Raw genomic sequence first — 12,969 nt, 5'->3', positions numbered from 1 at the left:
TAAGTCCACATTAGCTTACTACATTTACGTATAGGTGTTACTTTTTGAAGCTTGAAAAGATTTCCATTGATTGAAAATTCTTTGATTTATCACCTTCATGCCAAAAAACTTGCCAGCTTTATGGAGTGACTAAGAGAGCATATCGAAACAAACCGAAAGAGAGGAAGCAATCAGAACCATTTGCATTTTAGCATTCGTTTGAATTACATCTCAATATCTAACCATAAATCTAAATGTGTAGATGCGAAAATTGGACCCATTTTTCGCACTGACGATAAAGTCAAAATTATTATCCATATATTAATAGGATAGAGTGTTTGTTATTTATTTTGTGTGTCACGCTTACATCCGAGTGACTGTTGTTTAATTGTTATGGACTTCCATTTCTTGTGATAAATAATTTTACCAAGAATTCTTCATAAGTTTTGGTTATAGCTGAATGAACTCAAGTTATATATGTGCATATATTTTTTTATAAGTTTTGGTTTTAGTTTCGATTCAAACAAGTCATGGATATATTTTTTTTCATTTTTAAAATCACAACTTTATAATATATAAAAATCGATAGAACATTAACGCTATAATAATATATACGAAATCTGCAAGAATTAAAATATCATATTTAAGCATATGACCGGGCGTTCGTGTTAGCTTAGATAAATACTTTTGCAATTTTAACAAAAGAGCTACAATAATATCAGAGCATCTCCATTTAGACTGAACATCCACAGAATGCCAACATCAATACATTACATATGAATGAGTCACCCGTGGAATTTCCACAGGTCTCGCTAGTAATTATAATTATTATTCGCTATATATAAATAAAAGCAAATTATCATTTTTATGTGCTTACTCAGTGCGATTTCGTATTTTTATTTGAAGTAGTGATTATTTGTTTTTAAAAATGCTGACGTCATTCTGCTCAATGTTTCTTTCATAATAATAATAATAATAATAATAATAATAATAATAAAAACTTATGAAACCCATAACAGATTCTTATTTATTTATTTATTTATTCTTTTAGCAACATCTGTTAAGAGGTTCACATCAATATTTTATCATTTTTATATTGTGATAAAGCTAAAATATCTTCACCCTCCCCCTCTTTATAAATCTATATAAATAAAACAGTAGATTTATGCATCTGTGTGTGTTTAATCGATAAACTCTTAAACTACTGGTCACATAACACTGAAATTAGTAGGAAATAGTAATCATTAGGGCTGTGACAACAGCATATTCTTTCATTGTTTTGACTCTTGAGTATGTATCCGTTAATATCTTATGTTTTTATATAGACTGATGTGGTTCTTGGTTGATTGACTGTGTCTTACTGTGTCGGATATATACTTGAGAGTCAAAAGAAAGAAAAGAATATGCTGTTGTCACAGTCCTAGTAATCATACACTAAATATAGTTTATAATGAGTAAAATCTTTGTTTGGATGGACGTGTACAGAAATACATCGGCAAGTTGAAAGAAAAAATATTCATTTCAACATGCAGACGTTTCTATTAGTTTTACGCATGCGCAAATGCAATCATATTTAGAAGTTATTTAATTTGAAATCTTTCTTATTTATCTGTTGGGTTATCTGGAACGCGACTAGAGAGCTAAATGTTTTGGTTTTGATTCTAGGTGATATCACTCGAGTCATTTTTTAAAATTTATTAAGCTTTTGAAATCAGTACCATATACATTTTCCAAATGTACAAATTGAATAATGCTGTAAACTTAACGGAAGTATAAATATTAATATTTATAAGACAATTCTAACCAGATGAAAAGGTTTACTATTTGAGATAGAGCATTGGTATGAGAAATTGAATTTAAACTCTAAATTAAAATTTAGAAATGAAAGAAGTCATATTTGTATGAAAGTTGATAATGCAGAAATGTATAAATACCAAAGAAAGTCCAGGTTCGATGAAGAAAAATTGATAAATGTGGTACGATCCAAAGAAAACGTTGATTAGTCAGATGTATATATGCACAGGCTTGCTACGCGAGTACAGTCCTTTGCAAATAGGGTACTAATAAGTAATGGCTATCCAGAGGATTGCTGCAATTACGACGTAATCAGTCCTGGCAATTTTCGTTGCAGTTTACGATTTGATAGCAGCGGAAAACAAACAAACAAACAAAAATCAAGTAACTTAGTTTCATAAAGAAAATTAAGCAAATTTAAGTTTTAGTAATGCCCCTCATCTTAACAGCTTTCTAAAAATTGCGCAAGTTTGAATTAGTTAGGGTTATCTCCCGTATTTCTTCAAAACGGCCCCAGACAGTCATTCCTACTTTAGCCAGAAGAAAATTACTTTCTCATAAAAAAAAATAATAAATAATAAAATTAATAGAACTATAACAATCTAATTTTTAAAATATTTTCTTTCCGTCACAGCATACATAATACGGATTTTTTTATTTTTTCATATGAGGTGGGGTGGTGGGACTTTGGACATGCACCCTGAGCATGGGAAGGGTTAGGTTTTCGTTAAGATTTTAATCCCTAAAATTAATTTTCAAATCGTAAACTGCTTCGGCCATTTTCAGGACTGGCTCATTAAGCACAGAATGTCTCTGGATACCGATTTATAGTGTAGTGTACCGTAATTTATTTTTAATGATTAATCTCAAACGAGATTTGTTTGTATGTTTGTTCGTTTGTTTTTTAATCTATATACATAAAACAGTAGACGTATGTGTGTGTGTAACTATCTAACAGGTAATCTCTGAAAGTACTGGTCACATAGCATAGAAATTCCCAGGAAATAATATTCATGCACCGAGGGTGGTTTATAGTGAATTATATCTTTGCTTACATGCATGTATATCGCATACACACATCGGCAAATTTACATGTAAAATGTTCATTAAGCGTTAGGGGACATTTTGTTTTTTTTTTGTGCGCATGCGCGTTCTTTAGTTTTTTTTTTCTCAGGCTGGAACGCTTGGTTCTTTTTAATTTCAATTCTAACTAATGACACTAACTCATTTTTTTTTATGTTTTTGTATTAAAAAAAAAATTAAAAAAAACAAAAAAAATAAAAAAAACACGAAATCATACGTACATTTTACTCGCGGTTTGAAATGTGTAAATATGAAAACAAACCTATAAATCTTTTTTATGATCTCATATTGACTTAATTTCATACATTATTTTAAGACAGAGGAGGGGGATGACACACGGAATACGGACAGTGCTGAAATAATAACGTTATTATTTAGAAAGCCATTCTTAATACGGGGAGGGGAAGGTATTATTTAAACTATTCTGTACTTTCACCTAAGAATTTATTAAATAAGAAACTGACATGTATTATCTCTATTTTTGTTTAGTAGTAGTTAACATTAAGATCTGTTTCTCAATCCAATTTCTTGATTAGTTTATTGTAAAGCAAGTGTTCCCTAATCACTAACTGCACTTTGAAATATTTATTTTTTGAGTAGCATGAATTTTAAATAAGGTGTTTAACATGAATTTTGAATAAGTGTAGTACGCATATTTAAAAAAAAAACACAAACAATTTATAATGAAATCATGTATTTCGAAATCCAAGAATTATGAAAAATGATGAAATGTGAGTTAATTGATTGGTATTTTTTTAATGAAATAATCGACCCAGACAATATATCAAAGTTATTATTTCCGTAAGGGGGGGGTCGCGATAATGTGGTTTACTATTATGAAAAATGTTTGTCGAAATTAGTAACATATCCAAGAATCATGAAAAATGATGAAATGTGAATAAATCGATTGATGTGTTTTTAATGAAATAAATAACTCAGGCAATATATAAAAGTTATTATTTTTGTAAGGAAGGCGAGTGAAAATGTAGGTTAAAATTATGAAAAATGATTTTCGAAATTAGTAACACATCCAAGAATTATGAAAAATAAAATGTTAATTTATTGATTGGTGCGTTTGTAATAAAATAATTGGCCCAGACAGTATATCAAAGTTATTTTTTTTCGTAAAGGGTAAAGCGATAATGTATGTTACAATTATAAAAAGTAATTACCGAAATTAGTAACACATCCAAGAATTATGAAAAATGTTGAAATGCGAGTTAATTAATTGGTGTGTTTGTAATGAAATAATCGACCTAGACAATATATCAAAGTTGTGATTTTCGTTAGGGATGGCTAGAATGTGGGTTAAAATTACGAAAAATGATTCTCGAAATTAGTAACATATCCAAGAATTATGAAAAGTGATGAAATGTGAGTTAATTGATTGGTCTGTTTGTAATGAAATAATCGGCCCAGACAATATATCGAACTTATTATTTTAGTAAGAGGTAGGCGATAACGTGGATTACAAATATAAAAAATGATTGTCGAAATTAGTAACATATCCAAGAATTATGAAGAATAAATCGATTGGTGTGTTTGTAATGAAATAAACAACCCAGATAATATATCAAAGGTATTATTCGTAAGGGGGGTCATAATATGGGTTAAAATTATAAAAAAAATGATTGTCGAAATTAATAACATATCTAAGAATTATGGAAAATGATGAAATGTGAGTTAATTGATTGGTGTGTTTGTCATGAAATAATCAACCCAGACAATACATCAATGTTATTATTTTTCGTAAGGGGGGGGGGCGATAATGTATGAATTAGTTTTGGGGTGTGGTTGGAGAGAGTAATGTCCATTTTGGGGTGGTGCAATCTCCCACAATGTCATATTCAAAATATATGGAATAACCATGGAATCATATTTCGGAAATGACATCGTTTCTCTTACTAATGTGTTGTTGGCGGTTGTGGTAGTCAGCGGGGAAAACTATATTAATATTAAAAATTGTGGTAAAGTAAAAGTTGCCTAATGATCATTCTCATCAATGCATTTATGTAATTATTTGGAAAACCTGCTCTATTATATTCAAGAAATGATATCATTTCACTTAAAATGATGCTGTCAGTAGTAGGGAGGGAAAGAACACAGTAATGTGGAATTTTGTAGTGCAAGCAAGGGTTGCCTAATCAGAAAGCTTCTCAACATATTTCTTTATTTGATTGTAAAGCCGGCTGAGTAATCTTCTGAAAATGGCGTCTTTTTTCTAAAAAAATTTAGATTGTCGGTAGTGGTGAAAAAATGAAACAGAGTAATGTAGAATTTGATAATGAAGCAAGGGTTGTCTAATCACTTAACTGTGTCAATGTATTTATGCATTAATTTTAAAATCCTGCTAAGACATCTTCCAAAAATGACAATTTATCTTACAATAATAGTGCCGATAATGAGGGAGGAAAGAAACGCAGTAATGTTGAAGCAAGGGTTGCGAACTCATTAACCAACACAATCTATTTATGTATTAATTTTGAAATCCTAATGATCCATCTTCTAAAAATGATTTCAATTTTCTTAAAATTATGGTAGCCTTGGTGGGAAGAGAAATTATTTCATACATGTTGTACAATACCTGTTGAGAGTATGTTAAATTGTTTCATATATGTATATAAATTACCCGTCCGAAGGTAGGTAAACATATTTTAAATATGTGTTGTAAATTACCCGTCCCAAAAAGGTAAAATTATTTCAGATACATTCTGTAAATTACCTGTCCTAGGGAAGGTACAATTATTTCATAGCCGTTCCTAGGGTAGGTAAAATATCCTTTTGCTCGAAATAGCAAATGATACATACCCATTAAAAATTCCTCTCTCCAAAGAATAACAATTATATTCAAAATCAACTTCAATTTTCTCATTGCCTATATGGTCCCGAGCAACGTCGCGTAGCCCAAATAAAACATCTCGTTTTTCATGTTTACCTTGACAAAACAAAGGTTTGTTTAGTTTAAATAGAGCGTATACAAGCGTCTACCCTTTCAGAGAAGAATTAGCAGGACGAAGAGTTTAAGGCATTAAAAGAAAGAAAGAAAGAAAGAAAAAAGAGAGAAAAAAAGCGCCCAGACATGTTCTTTCTCAAATAGTTAAGGTTAAATACTAAAAACGCAACAAGCATGTACCCAAATAAATACAGAACATCTTGTAATAGACAATGTTTTGTACTTATGCAGAAAAGGTACTGTGCTTAACTAAAAACATTTATGAACCAATTCTTTTTTACATGTGTTGGTGTTTTGTAAACATTCTGTACTTTAATCTAACAAGTACATAAGATACAGTAGGTGTCAGAAACAGACTTTACGAATGCGTGAAATATATTGAATAATTCGACTGTCTTTCCAAGCTTATAACTACTCGAAAAATGTCATTCAACCCCTATTTTTTTTTTCAATTAAAAGAGCAAGGACCAAGGTTTCATAAAAAAAAAAAAAAAAAAAAAAAAAAAAAAAAAAGCAAACTTTTAAACTTCGGATTTTACAGGTAAATTTCTAAAAAAACAAAACAAAAAAGACACTTGTTTTAAATTTGAATATATCATTTGATCTTTTATTTATCTTCAATTTGCGATATATAAAACTTTGGTGCGCAAATTAATTACTTTTTAATAGACATTTCAAAATGGGGGGCGTGAATTAAAGAAAAAAAAAGTTTGTCTAAAATGTATTCGGTTTATTGGAAAGAGCATAAAATTTCACATTGACCCTGAAAATATCGTAAAAATTGAATCAATAGAAAAATTTGATAGATTTTTAAAGTTTAAAAATTGAAAAATACTTAACTGGTAAAATTCAATTGATTTCATTTTTTTTTTTTTTTTTTTTTTTTTTTAAATAGTAAAATAATATTTCTATTACTTGTTATACAACTTTAATAGTTTATTTTGGAAGTATGATCCATAAAGAAAATAAACAACCCACTTTTAAAAGAGAAATTAAGAGTTTTTTATATTTTACTCGCAGTTTCGTGTTAGGCGTGTCAAAAATTCCTACAAAAATTCTGATACACCTAGTGTTAGTGTTCTTGTCGAGTAGTATTTATTTAATTCAATGCATGCACTTATTGAGCCGTGCTGGAATAATGACATTTAGAAAGCCATTCTTAACATGGGGATAGGAGGGTTTGGTGCACCTATTCTGTACTTTCACCTAACAAAGTAATAACAGGTATCGTAAAACTTCAAATACTATTTAAAAATAGTGCGGATCAATAAGTGGAGGAGCACCAAATACCATTTCACCGTGTTTCGATCTACGACATTCCATGAGAGGTACGTACACGCTAATGCTTTGTTTATTTTTGTTTACAGCCACAAGTACTAATTTGGACTTGTCCCAATTTTCTTGTTAATAATTACCTATAAATATAATCTCCGGCCAAAAATCATAAAATAATTCGCTAAGTGCAAGCCAAAATAAATAAAAACTAGGCCACACGCAAGAATTCTTCCCTTGTAAAAATAATTGCTCCCCAAGTCGAACTGCGTACATCGGAGCCGATGCGTATTTCGCTAGAGGGGTAGCGCCAAACTCGTGTCTAACTTAAAAGTATTACTAAAAAAAAAAAAAAAAAAAAATGGTATCTTTTTTTGCATAAGCACCGAAAGTTTTCCAGGTGGCCACAGTAGATAACACAAGTTGCTTTAAATGCCATAGGAAGAGAAAATCAGTTTAAAACTCTGGATTGTTGGAAGATCAAGTGCCGTCGTGTGGACTACAAAGACGGTAGCGCCGGGAACAAAATTTCAAAAGGAAAATGTTAAATTGCGCGACCGTAGTTTAAGAAATTTAAATGGATGACCAATTAGCTACTTATTAGACCAGAGTTATGACGATCACATGTCAAATATGAATTTAGGAAAACTCGTCCCGGGAAAACTCGTCTCGGGAAAACTCGTCTCCGGAAAACTCGTCCCCATTCGCTAGGTAGGAAAACTGGTCCCGTATTGAATAAATATCGATTGAAAACACATTTTATGATCGTTCTTGAAGGAGATATTGCTTTTTAAAATAGACTATAGCCCCCCCCCCATAATATTTTTAAAAAATATTTTTATTTGTTTAATGTTTTTTTTTTTTTTTTTTCTACCTAACTGGCTAAGTTCTTAGTGGTTTCACTTATTTTAAAGCGTTTATTATGTTCATACAAAGTTAATTAAAAATTTTTTTGGTTCTTATTTTAACGATGTTTTTTGGAGTCATAAAAACAATAATAAAAAAACAAAACACAAATTAAAAACTGGGAGCGTTACTTTTTTGTTTTGGTTTTTTAATTATGATAGTTTTTTGTTGTTATGTTTTCGTTTTCTCTCATACTAAATGCAATGCACTCATGCGTTATTTAAAATTATAATTCTATCAATTATCAACATTTATTGTCGTCCTGTCAAATTTTGCAAAAATTAACTAATAAATCAAAAGCGAAATATTTTTTTGGCGCGAGAGATGCCATGTGCTAACAATCTCTCGTTAACTCATTTTTAATTTTTTTAATTTTTACTTCAAAATTCTAAAATCAATCATTCAGAGAAAAAGTAATCACTAAATAAATTTATTAATCAATTTTATTGACAACTCCGCTATCGTTTATCAAGAATCTTTTTAATCTCATTTTTTGTTGGTTGTTTTTCCGAGGGAGATATAACCCCCCCCCTCTCTAAATTATATTTCAAAAAATATTAAAATTTTGGTTTGTATTACTGTACACATAGATTCGAAAAATAATAAACTAGACAAAATACTGTTAGAAATTCGCTCAATATATATTACCGTGACATAGGTTGTTTAAGAGAGAGTCGGCCGCTATTTTGAATGTTCCAATACATCGGTAAACACTGTATGTTTTTCGAGCTGAATAAACATGTTACATTGAATAAAAACACGAAAAATATATCCAGTTTGGTAGGAAAGTAACTTATCTTGCCTTTGATAACATTTATTTGTTATATATTTGTTTTTTGACAATTTTTTCGAATCTATGTGTACAGTAATACAAACCCAAATCGATTTTACCCTTTTATAACAACAGTAAATAAGTAAATTCTTTTTATATTAATATAAAAAAATATGCGGTCTCGTTTATGAACATAATAAACGCTTTAAAATAAGTGAAACCACTAAGAACTTAGCCAGTTAGGTAGAAAACGGACACTTAGAAAATCGATTTTATTTAAAAAAAAAAAAAAAAACATCAAACAAGTAAAAAAATTTTTTTTTCAATATTATGGGGGGGGGCTATAGTCTATTTTAAAAAAACAATTTCTCCTTCAAGAACGATCATAAAATGTGTTTTCAATCGATATTAATTCAATAAGGGACCAGTTTTCCTACCTAGCGAAAGGGGACGAGTTTTCCCGAGACGAGTTTTCCCGGGACGAGTTTTCCGGGCACCGTCAAATATAGAAGCGGGGAAGAAAGTCACGGTTAGTAATTTTTAGTATTTAGCAGAGAAGCCAACAAACTATACGAAAAAAAAAAAAATACAAGAAATAAATGTTACCGTAGCCATTAAAAAAATTAATTTTGTACCTTGGCTCATTTGTTTTGGTTTTTAATGCTCTTTAATCTAAAAAGATTAAAGGAGTCTTTGGAAGAAGCAAGCCTCGTTTTGAATTCAAGGTTTATAGGTGCTTTGAATTTTTTTTTTTTTTTTTTTCAAGAATACCCAGCGTAGTATAGACACCAACGTCCCCATAAGAACGGCTTTCAGAAAAAACAACAAAAAACAAAAACAAACAAAAAACCGCCACTTTATGTTAAGAACGGTTTTAGGAATAAACACCCAACCTCGAGAGCCGTTCTTAACATGGGGAGGGGTTATACTACGCTGGATACTCAAGGAAAAAAATACCAAAAAATTAAAAACGAAGCTTCATACAAAGATGCAGCCATTTTTTTTTTTTTTTTTTAATCCGCTCGGAAAAACTGAAGAGCAATAAAGACTACTTGAAAACTAAAACAAATTAGCCAGGTAGGTATAAAATTAACTTATATTGGCTACGATAACATTTGTATACATTTTTTCGTTGAGTCGTTTCTTAGCTTCTGCTACATTACCGTAATTTTAAATTAAAAAAAAAAAAAATAAAACAAACTTCACATCATTAAATACTAGAAATTTATTAACAGATGTCTTACAAGAAAATGTATAGCACGAGGTTTAATTTAGAATCTAATATGGGTACCAGCTTCCTTCACTAGGAAGCTTATTTTTCCAGTAAAAAAAGATTGAAAGTCACCACCACCCTAGCATCAAACCCTCATACTCTATGAACAATGTTTTTGATAGAGGGGTTGGAGTACGCCGTTTTTCAGCAGTGAATTTATCCATATCATTAACCCTTTATAAATTTGGACTCAATGAAATTAGTTAAGGTCCCAGGCGGTTTGTTGGCATCCATAATTTTTTTTTTTTTTTAAAGCTACGTGTTATACACTTATTTGGTTCTTGTAAGTGCATGTCGGTAATTACGAGTACTTAAATAGGGAGTTTTTTAAAAAAAAGTTGGAGTTTTTGTAGAAGGGTTTAAATACATGGTGAAAATAAGTGCTAACGACTTAAAAACGTAATACTCGATTCCAGATACTGGCACTCGGCGATAAAGAAATCGCCGACATTGCTCTAAGTAAATGCAAGTAGAAATGATATATCAAAAAGAAAGAATTCTACTTCAGTATGAATGTAACCAAGGGTGTTCCAGAACTTTCTTAATACTGGGTCGCAGTTTGTATTCCCGCATTAACAAGGAGTTCAGAAAACACTTGCTCTGCAAACTGTGGCCCCAATTTAAAATAGGCATTCCCCTGGGTTGAGAAATGCTAGAATTTGGGAAGAGCTGCTGCCGATTAAACAGAAAGAACATTATCACCCCGAGCGACCAGATGTCTGGTTTCAGAGGGTCAAAGCATCGCGTTTGGAAGAATTCAGGCGCTGCATAAAGATACGACACAAACGGGTAAGTAATTAAGCGGTCAGGCTGGACGATACAAGACGATCCTAGGCCAGAAATTTTTAGATCAGAAGGGTCTTCACCGACTAAGATGTTGTCGAGGGTCAAGTTTCTGTGGGCGATGCAATGGGAGTGCAAATAGTGCACCCCACAGCAGAGAGTAGTTACCATTTTCCTGTAGGTACTCTCGCCAATATCGCCAACACGATCCAAGTACTCAGCTAAGTTACCATTCTTAGCCTGTTGTGAAACCATAAAAACAGTGTCTTTCAGTCGGAAGACGCCATAGTGAAACAGCACTGGAGTCTTCTCTTCGTGATGCAACTTTGAAACGAAAACTTCCGTATCAACGGAATGGCAGATAGCATTGTTAGCATAGTTATGTAGGCAAGCCGCTTTGATGCACAGAGCCTCATTGCTGGGTTTGCTAGAGGCTTTATAGATACGAGAAAAAGCCCCGTAAGTTATCTCTCCAGACAACTTGCAATCAATTTTCTGAAGAGCCTCCTGAAAAGAGTTCTGGTCGACGCAGGGAGTAGTAGCACAGTCGTGTTTAATATGGATCCTAGCCGGAAATTCCACCTGCGGTAGGAGTGTCAGTCTTTCTTTTATGTTCGCTGGCAGCTTAGGCGCTTTCAATGTTGTCGGTCCGAACGCAACGCTATGGCAACAGGAGTAGTCATCGGGGGAAAGAGTTAGGTTACTGCAAGAAGAGCCGCCTGGACAGGCTTTATCGTGCTTCATGTATTCCCGGGCAACTTTCTTAAGGTATTCAAGGGGACAGACCGCGTTACAGGAATCATCTTCAGAGTTGCTACTCAAATTAAAGGAGTCGTTCAGCGATCGATCTTCGCATTTCCAGCAGCGGAAGAATACCCAGTGGTTAACGTAGATATGGTTCCTGTGTTTCACGGCGAAGTTGGATAGAGAAGCGCATTTGCCTTTGAGATAGACAAGAGTGCAATAAATGCAGGGAGTGTACACCATGTGACCATTTTCGGAGAAGAGTCCCGGCTGTGTCGACTTCGCCATCATTATTAAGGGATGATCGGCGACTTTAAGATTTCTCGTCTCAGAACAATTAGACCGGTTTTCAGAACCGAGCGACGTAGGACTCAGAGATCCATCACTGGGAGCAGATGAGAAGCCTTCGTCTTGCGGAGTATCTAACGAGAAGACCGAAGTCGCCATTTTTTTTTTTTTTTTTTTTTTTTTTTTTTAAGTCTGATATAAACAAAACACAATCATATAAAAGATAAACAATATTCGAATAAACTTTGAAATCAGTAGGATTACTGATTTCTCTTGTGTCGCTAAACAAAACACTCGGTATAAATTCAATAACTGAACGCCAGTTATCGCTACGAACAATGATTTAAAAAGAAAAAGAAAAAAATTGTACTTTTATAGAAATACGTTAGCGTTTTGGTTCGCATTTATTCCCATGTATGAAATATGAAGCCGGTACCAAGTAATCGTTGAAGGGTACAAAGGTTCTCCTTTCGCCGCCGTCCAGATTGCAATCACGTATTTATGGAAAGCAAATTATTATAGTTACACATGGCTCAAATATCTTTCTTTCTTTCTTTCTTTCTTTCTTCTATATAACAATATACTAATGCGTATCGTGTTCGTACATACCTACGTTATCACCTTTCATGCCAATGCGAAAAAAAATGAGCTCGTTCGATTGCTAAAATAAATAAATAAATAAATAAATAAATAAATAAAAATAAAATAAACGAAAAAGTTTGTTTGTTTTTGTAGGAAAAGGAAACCCAAACATCAACTTTAGAAACAGAACTGAGCTTATGCAATTTATTTTACATACTCGATTTTTTTTTTTTTTTTTTTTACATAGGAATCACCACTTTCAAGGCCCAGATGCCACTTGATACAGCAGTCAATAGGACAATATCATGGAAATCGTTATTAGTGTAAATTTGGTAAATTGAATTACTTAAGGGGAACGGCTCATAGAGAACTTGTTTACGTTGGACTTGAAGACGACCATATTGTAATCAGCTGGAAAGCAGGCAAACGGAAGAGAGTTCCACAGGTGTGCAGTTCTAAGAAAGAAGCTTTGTTCATGGGATCTACGTTTAGGTTTAGGCACGGATAAACAGTGGGGGAATTATTGATGGGTTTTCAGCT

The 12,969-nt window shown here is 32.3% G+C and overlaps 1 protein-coding gene across 1 annotated transcript; it reads right to left on the bottom strand.

The window, feature by feature from the left end:
* Nucleotides 1-9,969: 9,969 nt before the first annotated feature.
* On the bottom strand, nt 9,970-12,328 carry LOC145293886 (testis-specific serine/threonine-protein kinase 6-like). Its single transcript, XM_080140644.1, has one exon. It carries the CDS (start codon nt 12,004-12,006, stop codon nt 10,537-10,539), a length of 1,470 nt encoding a protein of 489 aa, XP_079996770.1. The 5' UTR covers nt 12,007-12,328; the 3' UTR covers nt 9,970-10,536.
* Between the last annotated feature and the right edge of the window lie 641 nt (nt 12,329-12,969).

The sequence above is a fragment of the Euprymna scolopes genome, chromosome 15 (genome assembly GCF_053919585.1).
Source record: "Euprymna scolopes isolate OS-2025 chromosome 15, ASM5391958v1, whole genome shotgun sequence".
NCBI classification, from domain to species: Eukaryota; Metazoa; Mollusca; class Cephalopoda; order Sepiida; family Sepiolidae; genus Euprymna; species Euprymna scolopes.
Note: the sequence above shows the minus strand (reverse complement) of the source record. Positions and strands in the feature narration are given on the sequence as shown.

Bases quoted from the DNA above. Each gene is read 5' to 3' on its own strand.
- LOC145293886 (XM_080140644.1), bottom strand. From the start codon at position 12,006: ATGGCGACTTCGGTCTTCTCGTTAGATACTCCGCAAGACGAAGGCTTC.